The sequence below is a fragment of the Microtus oregoni genome, unplaced genomic scaffold, assembly GCF_018167655.1.
Source record: "Microtus oregoni isolate MIOR12 unplaced genomic scaffold, Mior012 000032F_ref0000030, whole genome shotgun sequence".
NCBI classification, from domain to species: Eukaryota; Metazoa; Chordata; class Mammalia; order Rodentia; family Cricetidae; genus Microtus; species Microtus oregoni.
Window position 1 is genome coordinate 25,782,440 of NW_024543091.1, and position 13,784 is coordinate 25,796,223.

The 13,784-nt window shown below is 53.1% G+C and overlaps 1 protein-coding gene across 12 annotated transcripts in view; it reads right to left on the reverse strand.

The window, feature by feature from the left end:
- Positions 1-950: 950 nt before the first annotated feature.
- Tle3 (TLE family member 3, transcriptional corepressor) overlaps positions 951-13,784 on the reverse strand; it is a 45,199-nt gene continuing 32,365 nt past the window's right edge. For 4 of the 12 annotated variants that reach the window (XM_041679463.1, XM_041679462.1, XM_041679458.1 and 1 more), the window contains exons 9-20: positions 11,345-11,464; positions 10,457-10,507; positions 9,923-10,072; positions 9,415-9,556; positions 8,756-8,955; positions 7,729-7,805; positions 6,780-7,029; positions 6,222-6,469; positions 5,247-5,394; positions 4,520-4,670; positions 3,701-3,777; positions 951-2,791 (exon numbers count right to left, since the gene is read on the reverse strand). In XM_041679463.1, coding sequence (XP_041535397.1) covers positions 2,684-2,791; positions 3,701-3,777; positions 4,520-4,670; positions 5,247-5,394; positions 6,222-6,469; positions 6,780-7,029; positions 7,729-7,805; positions 8,756-8,955; positions 9,415-9,556; positions 9,923-10,072; positions 10,457-10,507; positions 11,345-11,464 — 1,722 coding nt within the window. In that variant the 3' untranslated portion in view covers positions 951-2,683. The remainder of the gene's footprint in view (positions 2,792-3,700; positions 3,778-4,519; positions 4,671-5,246; positions 5,395-6,221; positions 6,470-6,779; positions 7,030-7,728; positions 7,806-8,755; positions 8,956-9,414; positions 9,557-9,922; positions 10,073-10,456; positions 10,508-11,344; positions 11,465-13,784) is intronic. The other 8 variants (XM_041679468.1, XM_041679467.1, XM_041679461.1 and 5 more) reach the window with 3 other exon arrangements.

The window sequence follows — 13,784 nt, forward strand, 5'->3', positions numbered from 1 at the left end:
GAGGATTGTCACTTAGTGGGGCTTTTATGACCTCACCACCTCCAAGGTCCACAAGCCCCAACTCCAAACAAGAAGCTGTCACTGGCTTCTAGCTAGTGGGTGGAGAAAGGGGTGGTCCAGAGGGGATATGGTGAGGATGGAGCTGTAAGAGGCTACAACCTCAGACTGAGCTTCTCCTGAGCAAAATGACCCAACTGGACAGCTGTTCTGTCTACACAGACTGCTTCATTCTGAGACCCTCACTTAATTGTTTAGTTATTCCCTTTGCATGAAGGGACAGCAGGCAACCGTTGGTGTGACTGACACAGTAACGAGCAGAGAACCATGACAGTCCTGGGTTCTACCAGAGGCTTGTTTCAGTAATGGGCAGATGAAGGCCAGGGAATTCACTTCCAATCTCCTCTGCTTTCCCAGCCTTCCCGAGATCACTCACCGGGCCTTGCACTGTCTGCCTTGCTCAACATTTAAAAGCACATTTGTGATCTAAAGACTGAACTTCTCCGGTCACATCTACATTAATGAGGCTTGAAAAAAAAATTCAGATTTTTTGGGATCCTGAAAGTCACCACACTCTTATATTTCATTTGAAATTTCTCAATGATTTTGCCCAGTGGCTTCTCGCGGACAGCCATACACGAGGTCGGTGATACTCCATGGCCTGCCTGCCCTTTGAGATCCATCTCATCCAGGGGTTCCCAGCCTACTTCCGCTTGGTGCTTAGACCAAGACAGCGATGGTACGGGTCATGGAAAGCACAACAGCCCTGTTCAGTCTTTTTGGGAGGTGGAGGAGGGATGCATGGCTTTGAGGTGACACGGGTATAGGGGCTGCGTGATGAGATGCTACCCAGGTTCCAGAATGCAAGTGGACCAACCACGGTCCCCGCTTTCCCAGGCGTGACTGACACACTGGAGGGAAAAGGCAATTAAGACACAACAATCAAACCAACCTTTTTAAATAGTAACTTTTAAAAATATAAAAACAGCTCATTACAATGACTTTTCAATTTTCTTTTTTCTTCAGGAATAACTCTCTTCCACCCTCCCGCTAGAACCTTACCAAGTGGTGGCCAGTGACCATCTGAAACCCAGAGACAGATGGGCAGACTCCAGATAGACATGACACACCTCTCTCAGAAAGGTGCAGGGTGCCATGGCCTTTCCATGTCCCAACACCCATCCTGTTGGGGGACAGCCATTCAGCTGGAACACTGGAGGTGGGCAGGTTTCACAGGCGCGCTTCCTTCCTACACCGAGTCCCACATTATAAAATAATCCATAAAAATGCAATATAAAAACTCTTCCATATGCTACATCCATGGAGAGCCCACCAGCAGAGCTCACACGGTCTTTAGCTTTTCTTTAATAAAACAACAAAAGACCAAAACAAACAAAACAAACCTAATACCACAAACATCGGTACCCAAGGGGCAATACCTGCGGATGACAGTCCATCTGCCCAAGCCTATGACAGCTGCAGGTTAGCACAGTGCGCCAGGCTGTGGCCCTCAGCCCCGCCCAGGAGTGGGAAGAGAACCCATCTTCTCACTCACAGACCTGGGGGTTCCTGCTTCACCCCTTCAGGGAGTAGAAAGGGCAAAAAGCAGGAAAGGGGAGAAGGCATCTTATGAAAGGATATCACTTCTAATTCTTTTTATTCAAATTAAAAAAAAAAAGCACCCACACCAGTTGCTGTTTTTCTCTGGTAGCTCCCTGAGCTGAGTCGCTGTGTCCCCCAACCCCCCCATATGGAATCCTTTCTAAGCTGCCCTGGAGGAGTCCGAGAGGGAGCCCCTTCAACTTCCATTCCTCTTCACAATGATTGAGTGTGCCCCAAAGAGAAAGACGGGGCCCGGGGGGACAGAAAGAGAGATGGGGAGAAGGCAAGGGAAGAAGAATCCACAGGAAATCCTCGCTGTTCCTGTGGATGATAGCCCAGGCTGGCCCATCCCAGTACTGAGTTTGCTTGTCCATCTGCCTATCGCTCTATCCTTACGTGCCCTGACTGGTGGTAAAACCCGTGTGGAGGTATTCCCAGTAGGCCAGGCTGATCTGGCCATCCCCGGGAATTCCCCCTACTCCACTTTCTCTTTCTGCCTACCTTCCCCACAGGAACATTTGTTAAAAAATAAAATAAAGTAAAAAAGAAGAAAGAAAAGCCACCACCATGAGTGGATTACAAATACAGCAGGCAAAATACACGGCGAGCATCGGTGGGAAGGGGCCTCCTCCCTCGCTGGCCGGTCAGCAACCACAGTCTCTTATTTACACTGTTCATAAACCTCGTGCACTGCACAACCAGAAAACGAGGCACCCCTCCCCAGAACAACAATGTGGTCTACTCCAGTGTCCCCCACCCCAGAGCAGGGAGGGGACAGGTCAGAAAGGGGACGAAGAGACAGATTCATGAGGGTGTCTGTGGGGGCGGGAAATGGAAGCAGAGGCCTCCAGATAAATCTGTTTGAAGTATCTGCCAGCACTGGTAAGGGGGAGAAGAGAAAGCCCGTCGAGTCTGTCAGACACATCAATCCACAAAGGGGCATGCGTCCTCTCCGGCTTCTGGAGTGCAGCTCCACACTGCTGCTCCCCCATTCCACTGCCATCCTCGGGGGCCTGGCCAGCGTCTCCCCATCAGGGCTGCGTGGGTGTCTCCCAGAGTTTGACAGGCCTGTTAGAGTCCTTGTTCAGTAGATGACCTCGTAAACTGTGGCCTTCTTGTCACCAGAGCCTGTTACAATGTATTTGTCATCCGCTGAAATGTCACAGCTCAAGACAGATGAGGATTCCTTAGACTGGAGGAGGAAAGACATGGAGAAAGAGGAAGACATTTAGTGTGGGGAGCAAGCAGACGGGAATTCACTCTGGGTACACCCTGGCACTCCAGGGCACGGAGCAAAATCATCTCCCACTCTCCAGCTCAGGCTGGAGCAGCACTGCTGGAGAGAGGCCTATCTCCCCTCGGGCTCAGTGAGTCCCCTCCCACCTGCTCTCCACCTAGAACAGCTCCTTAGCTGGCTTTAGTATGAAGGTTGGCAGAAGGTTGAAGGATGAAAACAGGACACTTAGCATGAGCATCTCTAAGTTTACTGATGAGGAGGAGCATTTCCAGGCCACAGCAGCATCAAGAGACGGACTCTTGGCTGGACCAGTCAGAAAGACTGGTACGAACATAACTAGAAACCTCCCTCATAACTAGAAACCTCCCAAGGGACGTGCATAGCACATGGGACCAGGCATTTAAGCAGAGAGCTGTAAGTGGTTTGCTGTGATCGTGTGCATTTAAGAATGAGTGACTGAAGAAAATCTGAGAGCGAGTGGTTATGAATTATACTGTGGAGGGATGTGTGTGTGTGAGAAGGGAGTAGGGGGCGCTGGATCTTTAAAACCTGTAAAAAATGCATGTTCGTGCTAATGCCACTTCATACTGATGGCTCTGGGTGGCCATCCTAGCCTGAATGGGTTTCATTGGATGAAATGGCTACTTCATGGAGTGAGCCACGCTCACTTTATTTTACTCTCCGGGTGCCATATGACTGACTGAGTCCCTTCATAGATGCTCTTACCCTGTGGGCTAGGCAGGGATGAGCCAGGTCTGCTCCTAGCTCCAGAGTGGTCCTGTCCTGCCTCCTGCGGCCCTCCCCCATCTCTGTGGCCACCTACTGACTCTAATGAGTCTGGAGAAGATAAGAAGGGGCATTTACCTGGAAGATGCTGGCTCCATAGGGCGTCCTCCAGGCATTGAGAAGGTTGTCTTTCCCAGTGCTCACAAACCACTTGCCTGAAAGCAGAGGTAAAGGAACCCTCAGACTGTGGCTTGATGCTGGGGCACAGCAGAACCCACCCCAGATGTGCCTGTGCATGACGGAAACACCCTCAGACATGCTGAACCAGGTCTTAGAGCTTGCTGTTCTCCACTCCTGAAAAGCAGTTAAAGCGAGACTCATAGATACCTAAAGGATACCCTTCTCTGCATCAAGGGGGAGAGTCAGGAGGAGCCGGAACAAGAAAATAAGATTCAATTAACCAAGTTGAGTGCTTCTCCCCACAAGATCCCCCACTGAAGCCACTCAGGCCAGCTGTCCTTCCCTGGCTGGAAGGTGACAGCAAGCACCAGAAACAGTGAAAACCCAACAGTATGGATAACCAGCCATCAGAGAAGACTCCCCAGCAAGTGGGCTCCTGGCTGTGGCTCCTATCATTCCCCAAAGCCACATGCTCTTCCCAGCCAGTTTCTCTGGGACTAAGAGTTGGCACCATGTGTCTACAGGTGCACAGAAGCTGTGGCCATAACCTTCAGGGAAGATCCAGGTCAACACAAAAGGGCTCTGGCCTCCCGTCCTGTGAGTTCAGGGCCCCAGGGTGCCATCTGTGTCCAAGGAACAAGGATGGGGGATAAGACACTTCTCCCCTCCAGTAGGGGCAGTTCACTCAGAGACTGTGGATCCCACTCTTTCCCCACCCATTAGCAGACCAGGCTGCCCACACTGGCTCCCATGCCAGGCTGGGGCCTCAGGGCTTACCACAGTAGGCAAATTTGAGGGACAGCACGCAGCTCTCATGCAGGTGCAGCTGGTACTTGTCCGGCTTGGTGTGGTGCAGGACCTCCACATTGCTGCTCTCCATGCCCACGGCCAGCCACTCCCCCGTGGGGCAGTAGCCCAGGGAGAAGATCTGATGGGACAAACAATTTAGTGTCCCCTCTGCCCACAGGGCTGGAGAACAGCTCCTTTGGCAAGGTTGGACCCTCCCTGCTCCACCCCCACCACTTATAAACCAAGCCCCTTGGAGGGGGGGGAGGGTCATTTGCACCTCAGCTGGCTGTGAGGGCAGAGCAGGAGGAGGTGCACTTCGCTGACTCTGCAAGCTGCCCTCACTGCTTAGGAAATTGGCAACCACCACACTCTACATTAAGGTGCTGAGCGCTAAAATAATGAAGCAAGTCTAACGGCAAGAAATACCAAGGATCATGGTCAAGGTTTTAGGCCTTGAGTCAGATGCTCATACCAGAGGTGGGAGGGAGCCAGAGGCAAAACAAGGAACACAGAGAGCAAGCTGAGGAACTAGGATGAGTCAAGGGGGTCCATCTCCAAGGCCATGCCCACGCTATACTATTACTGCTTATTCCAGGAAACCTTCCCAGCTGGCTCATGCTGGCCCCTTGGCAATCACGACCCTGTGTGGTCCCTCTGTCCCCCGACAGGTACTAGGGCCTGAGAGAGCAGGAAGCACAGCGCCTGGGCTACACACCTGGGAGGTGAAATCATGTTGCTGAAGCTGCCGCCCCTCACGCAGGTCCCAGGAGCGCACAGTGTTGTCCAGGCCTCCAGTCCATAGCTTAGTGCCATCATGAGAGATGTCTATACAGCTGGCCCCATCCGTGTGGCCCTGGAACTGCCTAGGAAGGCCAAGCGAGGAAGAAGGGTGAGCCCCAGGAAAGCCCTGACTACGAATCATCCCAAGGACTAGGGCAGCCCTGCAGCCAAGCTAGAGAGGAACTGGAGGTACAAAGGGCTCGCTCGCATGCCTCGAACCCTTGGACAGCAGGAAGCAGGGCTAGAGTACCAGGTCCCTCCTACCCCATTCAGGGGTGCTACCGAGGACAGGTTCCCTGAGAAAAGGGGTAACCCCGATTCTATATGTATCCAGGTAGGCCCCTTGGTGGGCCCACTTTGCTCTAGAGGAGGCAATGGAGAGGAAGGCAGAAAGATCCTATATGACTCTGACTCTGTATAATGTTTAGGGTAGCAGGCCCTGCTGTTGTTGGGGCACACCCCTCAATCTAGTCTGTATAGTCTCTAACTAGCCTCAGGCTACACAGTCTAAAAGCTACAGTCCAAAATGTGCCCAAGGGTCTCATGGGTAACACTGGGAGATGACTGTGGGCAGGCACTGCTATCCACAACTGCACAGGGCAGTATGACTCAGGAGGATACTGCACCACCCCCAGGTCACACAGAACCCAAGCGGGCAGCACATGATGTCTTGCAGGCAGGACAGGAAGATCAGCAGTTCTGCCCCACCCGGGTCTCACCGCTAAGCAATGCTGTTCTTTCTCCCACCCTCTACTTAACCAGAACTGCTCCAAGCTCTGCCTCTCCCCCACCTTCCCCCAAAGCTGCCCTTTGCCTTTGTACCTAACTGCTCCTTACACCTCCACAGAGCTGAGATCATGGGCTGCGTGGGTATAAATCCCCCTAACTGCTCCCTTGCCAGCCTCCTCACCTGACCAGGGTCTGATTGTGCAGGTCCCACACTGCAATGTTCCCATCACTGCAGCAGGAGAAACACACTTTGGCATCAGGACTGATGGCCAGGGCATAACAGGCTGGAGCTGAGGAAGTCAGCTCAGCCTTGATGCGGGGAGTGGGCGAGGCCAGGTCCCAGATGGTGAGCGTGCTGGCCTCACCACCTACAATGAGCGTGCGCCCATCAGGGAGAAGCTTGCACGAGCGGATGTAGTTATCCCTGTTCTGGAAGGAGAAGAACAGGGTTAAGTTTTACCCACTGTTTTCCCGTGGACCGAAAAGGTCACAGTAGGTAACTTAGCATCTCCACTCAATTTTCTCACGTGTTTCTCTAAAATTTTGAGTTTAGGAGTCTCATTGTCATCTCTACTTGCAGATGTCCCAACTAGGGCTCAGAGGGGTTAGTCAGCTTACCCAAAGCTGTTTGGCTAACCCAGAGCTGAGCCTGGCTACAGGCCTAGTGTCCTCCCCCACGGCTAGGTCTACCCTGCTCCCCTCCATGCTACAGAAGATGCCCATGGCCCCGGACTCTCACCAAGCAGTCCAGCTGGGAGATGGGACTCTTGCTCCCTGGCTGGCTGATGTCCCATATCTTCACACATCCCTTGCCACCTGTGTAGACGTGCCGGGTGGGGTTGCTGATGGTCACAGCACACACCACCTCCCCGTGACTGAGCGTGTTGATCTGCCGGGCATGCCTGGGAATTCCAGGGCCTGCTAGTGCATCATGAGGGAAGGGCACAGGCTGCATCTGCCCATCAGCGCTCACATGGAAGGAGTACGCCCTGCAAGAAGGAGGTGGGTCACTCCTACCGTCCACCCCCTTCCAAGTCAATGTACAGACACACCATGATTTTCTGCCCTGATTCCAAGCCCCTCTCCCTTAAATCCAGGAGCCCCTTGGTACTAGGATGGCTTCATCAGGTTAGGACCTACTTAATATTCCAACCAGTTATACAGCCTTGCTCCAAATCAGTTTAGGAGTTCCATGGATGCTATGGAATACCCTTTCACATATGTATGTGTGTCAGTGACACTAGGGATCCAGTTTGTTCTGCCCATGTTACTGTGGGTACCTTCTCAATGACCATGGTGGCATGAGAGCTATTAAAGTACAGTGCCAGTTTCTATGTGGTATGCATGACTCAACCTTCAATTTCCCAATAACCCAAGGTGCAAAGAGCAGGGGAATTCGAGGCAGGGAAGGAGCTGGGGTCTTTGCAGCATGCAGAACTTGAAGAAATCCCCAGGGCCCATATAGATCCATGAATTCTGCTTACAGGCACTCTGGTCCTCCCAGAGCCAAACACCCAGGCCTAAGCATCCCTCAGCTGCCCTGGCGGGGGGTTTCTGTGACTGATTTCCTTGGGTCACGACCTTGTCTAGGGTGTTGCATCCAGCAGGACCCTGTGCTCAGAGGATGGAGGGGGGTATTATCATCGTCTACCCCATGAAGCATGCAAACAGAATAACCAAGTACTTACGGTTTCCCTCCAGGAATGGAGGCGAGACTTGAGGGCAAGCCCGTGGCCCGCATAGGGGGGTGAGGGTCAAAACCAACCTGTAAAGAAAGAGCGCCTGAGTCATTTCGGCACCACATATTCCTCATGTTCCCCATGGCCACAATCATCTGCGCATGCTACACCCTGTGGCTTCTCCACAATCAGGTGACAGCATTGCTGAAGAGAGCCCATGTCAGAGAAGGCAAATGCTAGGAAGGAGAAGTGTCCTGCCAGGACAGTAACACACAGGACAGCAATAAACCCCGTCTCTTGACCAGCATCTCTCTGCTCTGCCAGACAGAGTGGGCCCGGTCCCATTTCTCTCCTTCCTGAGTGTGCTGTAAGCCTGTGAAGTAAGGCCACCCCAGGTACAGGAAGCACAGAGAAAAACTGTCCTGAAAAAGCAAGTCCTTTCTGCCAGCCTTAATCCTGTTTATCCCCAGTTATTGTCACCACCAGCCCCACCTCACCAAAACCCTGTTACCTGGCCAGATGTCACTAAGCTCTTATTGGGATTCTTATCCCCTTTCAGGGTATAAGCCCTGGCCTCAGACTAGAAAGGGCAGTCCAAGAGCTATCTTTAGTCATCTGAGGTCAGCAGGCAGACAGGGCAAAGCCCAGGTCTGCCACCCAGTACATAAACGCCTTCTCATCAGGTGCTCTCCCCTGAGCAGCTGTCAGGTGCACAAACTGTGCTGGCTAGTTTTATGTCAACCTGACACAAGTTACAGTCATCGAAAAGGAGAGACCCTCTATTGATAAAATGCCTCCATTAGATCTGGCTGTAAGGCCTTTTCTTATTTAGCAATCAATGGGGGTGGGTCCAGCCCATGGTGAAATAAATCTTTTCCTCCCCAAGTGGCTTTATGTCACTGCTGCAATAGAAACCCCAAGAAAACACACAAAAGTTCCTTCAGCATGCATGGACATGTACCACACCAACCCTGCCAGCTTCCCACTCCCTGCCCAATGCTCCCACCCCCAAAAAGGAGCCAAAAGGTCTACGTACAGCTCCAAAGCTCACCATTGGCGATCGGCCATAGGCGGCGGCTGCAGCGGCGGCGGCGGCACTCATCTGGGGTGGGATGTTGTGTAGGCCGGCATAAGCGCTTGGGCTGGTGAGGGAGCCATTCATCTCGTGGTGGCTCATCATAGCAAAGGGTGCTGCATAGGAGCTGGTGAGGGAGATGGGTGTGCGCAGAGCGGAGGCTGTGAGGAGGTGAATGAGGACGGCATCAGTGGGGAGTGGGCATGAGAGAGGGTGGGCGCCCCCTTCTGCTAGACAGAGCTGCGGCCACAGCCCTCCTGTATTCTGCAGCAGCCTATGATGAACCCACCCAAATGGACTCTTGACTTCAGAGCCCAAGGATGGGTTCATTTCTTTTCAAAGGGTAGCACATGAGGCCTAGGGAAGAGGGCCTCACAAAACCATTAACCGTTAAGTGGACTCTGATGGACCAATGTCAAAAAGCCTCATAAACCCTGATATCCCAATGTCAAAAGTCCAGGCTTCTATTTCCTTAAGCCTGATGTTGAAGATCACCAGGCAGAACTGTGAAGCCCCAGCTTGAACACACTCCTCTGCTCTTCACCATTTGCTTGACCCCAGCCTGGCTAAGGACCAACCACCCTTTCCCAACCAGATCGACCAGGGCCCGTGGTGCCTACCCATTATACCTATCGGGTCCATGCCCGGAGGTTTGCCCGGCATTGACCGGAGCCCTGGGGTTGTGCTGGTGCCTGGAGTTGGGGCATCATTCCTTGGTGTTGGTGTGTTGGATTTGAGCCCAGGTGTAGAAGATTTGTCATTCTGAGAAGGGGAGAAAGAGACCAAGAGACGCCATGAGGATTCCTTTCTCCCAAGAGCTGGGCAAAATGCCCAGTCCTGATCCCACATGAAGCCAAGCATGGCTTGAACAGAAGTCCCTACTTGGTAGGGACTGTGGTGAAGGTTCTAATTTAAAACAAGGAACCAAGGCTCTGATACATTCAGCAGTGAGAGGCTCGGCTGCTGTGGGTTAATGACGTCAATGCAGCCAATCCCAACAGCCATGCTCTTTCCACACCCCAACTCCCACCCTCCAAGTGGCACAGCTTGAGTTCCAGCCTCTGCACACCTCCCATTTCTCTCCTTCCCTCCCCACATCTGTCAGGTGCCAAGGCAGATCCCACATACATGACCAAGGTCTTTGGTCTTGGAGGAGGGCGTGCTACTGGAAGAAGCCACCGAGGCCGGGCTGGTAGGGGCATCTTTCTTCAGGCGAGCTTTGTCCAGCCCATTTTCAGGAGGGGAGTGTGCTGGGCTCACCCGAGGCGTCGCTGGGTCCTGGGAAGGCAAGTGTTACAGAGTTCTGAAGCTGCAGGCTGGTGTCCCTGCCCCTGGACACAGGAAGGCAGAGGACTTGGGTGGAAGGCAGAGGACTTGGGTGGAAGGCAGTTGGCTCTTAACCTCGAGTTTGCGCCCTTCACCTCACAGGTGGGGTGAACACGAACCTGGCGAGAGGGAGGAGTGACCTGCCCCAGGCCTCATACAAGTCCAGAACACTAACTGGCACCTAGAAAACTATGGTCCTGTCAGCTCCCACACACACAGTCACCACGCACCAAAGGCCCACCTTGTCTTCCTACTTCCCTGATACACCAAGAACAGAGGCTCCACTGTCCCAAACCATCCCATCCAAGGGACCCCTACAACTGGGGCTACCCTTACCTCATTGGAGACGTCCACCACCAGGTCGTCACTCTTGTCACCGTCACTGTCCTACAAGCAAAAGAGAAGCCAGCCGGCCAATAAGAGCTAACATCGACTCCTGATCTGCTCAGGCCACCTTACACCCCAACATCTTCCCCAGACAAACCCCAAAGCTCATGCTGTCTCTGCCTCTGTGCCCTCTGCCTTCTATGACCAGCACCCCAAGCAGGAACTGGCCATTCTCCTGGGTTCTTTCTAGCTCAGCCCCTGAAGCTCTGGGGTAAGCAGCCTCATTATCTCAGTCCCGAGCTTCCTAAAGTCAGAACCCCCTTCCCAGCTGTTCTGGCTGCAGTCATCCCTAAGGCCAAGTCTCACGGTTGCATTCCCATTACTCTGGGGCGGGTGACTAGCTTCATTTCACAGCGCAGCTGAGCTTTGTGGAGCACGTTCACACAGGACAGACAGGAGGGCCAACGAGCTCTCTAGTACAAGCCCCTCTAGTCTCAGATCTCACCCTTGTTCAGTTTGGCAATGGGACGTGTATGCTCCCACTGGGATCTCAAAGGTCTGGGTCAAGCTATCAAGTTGTTATAAGCTGTGTCTTAGTGGCTCAATGCCTGAAGCGGTCTGTGGGGGCTGTGGGGCTCACACTTGGGTACACCAGGGAACTCTCTTTGAGCGTGGGTACGGCAGAGAACTGTCTAGAAAGAGCCTTCAGCTCTCCCCAGACCCCACAAAGGCTGAGACAATTCCCTTGTCTATTTCTCTCCCCGAAGTTTCACCTGACCACTTCCTCTGGGCCCTGTCCCACTACCAGTCTCTGACTCAGTACCCAGCTGCCAGGGTTGGGGCCACAGCCCAGCACACAGCCCTCTCCCATGATGCCGCTCGCTAACCCCTACATACGTATCGGCTCAGGCTATCTTTCTCCTCCGCTTTCCGCTTCTTGGCTTCCATGCTGTAGTCGGCAGATCCCCGGTGCTTCTCACTGGCCCGCAGGCTTTCTGACGGTGACACCGAATTGTTCTAGAAGAGGAGGATCTTGGGGTCAAAACTCCATGCTGAATGTGATATTGCACACAGTCTCCAAGTCAACAAGAGCAGATGACAACGGGCTAGGAGGAGGAAGTGGGCAGACACCCTGTGCCTGTAAATCCAGTTCACCCAGGATATTCCCAGGGTGCCGTGGGTCCCGGGAAGCTTCCCCAAACTAGCCTCCATTTTTGGAAACAAGATGTTGCTTATCCAATAGTGAATACTGCAGTGAGCGAGCTGTTTCCTCTCTTAGGCCAAGTCCTGTCACTCAGTTTACTCAAAGGAAAGAGGAATCTTTTAAGACCTGACCAAAAACAGGGGCACACAAGGAACTTCCATTGTAAGTTCGGCAGGGATAGAGGAAAAGGCGCTGGGCTGCCAACAGAGTTCTAAATATAAAAGAGCAACTCCGAGCCCCTGCCCCTCCACCGCCAAGCCTCCAGCAAACTCAAGAGAAACCAGACTCACGAAGACACAAAGCTGGCGGGATCACATTCTCTTGAAGATAGGACCCCATCCAGACACTCAGGGAGGGGACACGTGTCCTGCAGGGGCCATCAAGCTATGGTCTCCAGCAGAAGGCACCCTCAGAACATCCAGGGGTTTCATGCTTGGCAGAGCAATTTAGAGTTCTCAGTCCTTCCTCTGCTACACAGAGAGAGGATAATCCCTAGGGACTACAGGTCTGAGAAAGAGAACCTGAGGACCATGTGCAGCACAGAGGGCTAGAAACAGGGTATCCCCAGGCTGTGCACATGGGGCGGGGGGAGAGCCTCTGGCAAGGGATGTGTACAAACCGTGAAGCCCTGATGCCCCTCCAGGATACGTTCTAAGATCTCAGTGTATACCTCTACCCTCCCCCGCCCCCACCATGGTTTGAATGTGAAACAGGCTAATGTGTTAGAACACTTGGTCCCAGCTGATGGCACTGGAGAGGTCTTGGAACCTTCTGGAACACAAGGCCATAGAGGATTATGGGCAAGCTTTATCCTCACTGTATGACGTAACCAGTTGCCTCACATTCCTGCTGCCCCAGCCATAAGCTGCTCCAGGAGCCCTAACGGACTACACCTTCTCAAACCATGATCCAGTTATTTATCACAGTGATAAGAAAAGTGACTGATAAACCTACCCACGCTGAGGGTGACACTGACGTCAGGAGTGAAGGAATAAATAAGGCATTTCTGCCCTCCCTGGGAGGGTCAGGGAAGAGAGTGGCCACAAGTCCTCAGCCGGAGGCAGGCTGAAGATGCGTGGAGTCACGTGGGAACACAGAGCGAGAACCGCTCACAAAGAAGGGCACCGAAGGAAAGACGGGTGATCCCTCACTTCTCTCTCCCCCATCTTACTAGAGGCCAGTGCTGGCCCAGGGACAGGGTGCACTGGGAGGGAACAGGATGGCCAGCAGGTGGATGGGTTTGGGGGGGAATGGGGTGGGAGGGAGGGAGCCAGCCGCAGAACTTAATTTCCTTTCCTAAGCCGGTTTTCTGGGGAGCCCTTCCTTGCCAAGTTTCTGCCTGAAGCAAATTAAAATGGCAGAGTTATCAAGCCTTGAAGAAAAAAAATGGAGGTTATAATGGAACTGCAGCTCAACCTTCCCCGCAGCCGGGCGAGCGGCGGCGATGCGAGCACAGCCGCAATTCAATTAGTTGCTGCAAGCACAGGCAGAAAAAAAAAAAAAAATCACCGTCATTTCATTTCATTTCCTCCGATGGTGGCGGCCACCCCGTGCTAAGCAGAAATGCTTCCAGCCCCTCAGGCTGGCTGCCCCTGCGCAGGCGGGTGATGGAGAGGAGGGAGGGGACAGGGTGGCTGCTCGTGTTTCTCCTTGCGACCTAGTGCGAGAACAGGGAACTCTTTCTTCTCATGCAGTCAGGCTGAAAACCCTCGCCGCTACCGGAGAGTCATGTCAGGCATTTAGCGGCATCGATCCAGCCCGCCTCTGGTTGGCAGGCAGCCAAAAAACTAAGTATTTTTTATTGCTTCAGCTAGGCAAGGAAATATGAATGAAGCTACCTCTAATTGGACTCCAGACTAACCCCTCTGGGACAGCTTCCAGCCTGTCCACCCAGCCCCCTCCCCTCTCTGACACAGCTTTGTCCTTCCTGCCGGAGGCCTTGACTGTTGACAACCTGTTTTCCTAAGGCTGATTATTTCAATCTCCACCATCCAACACCACAGCCGCGAGGACACAGCCCCTACAGCCCGCCCCCACACTAGAACCCACTCTGAGCTACCCAGCCATAGGACGGCATGGAATTCAGTTCAGTTCATTCTCCAGTCCCTGTGCTGAGTCTGCCCAGATCAGATG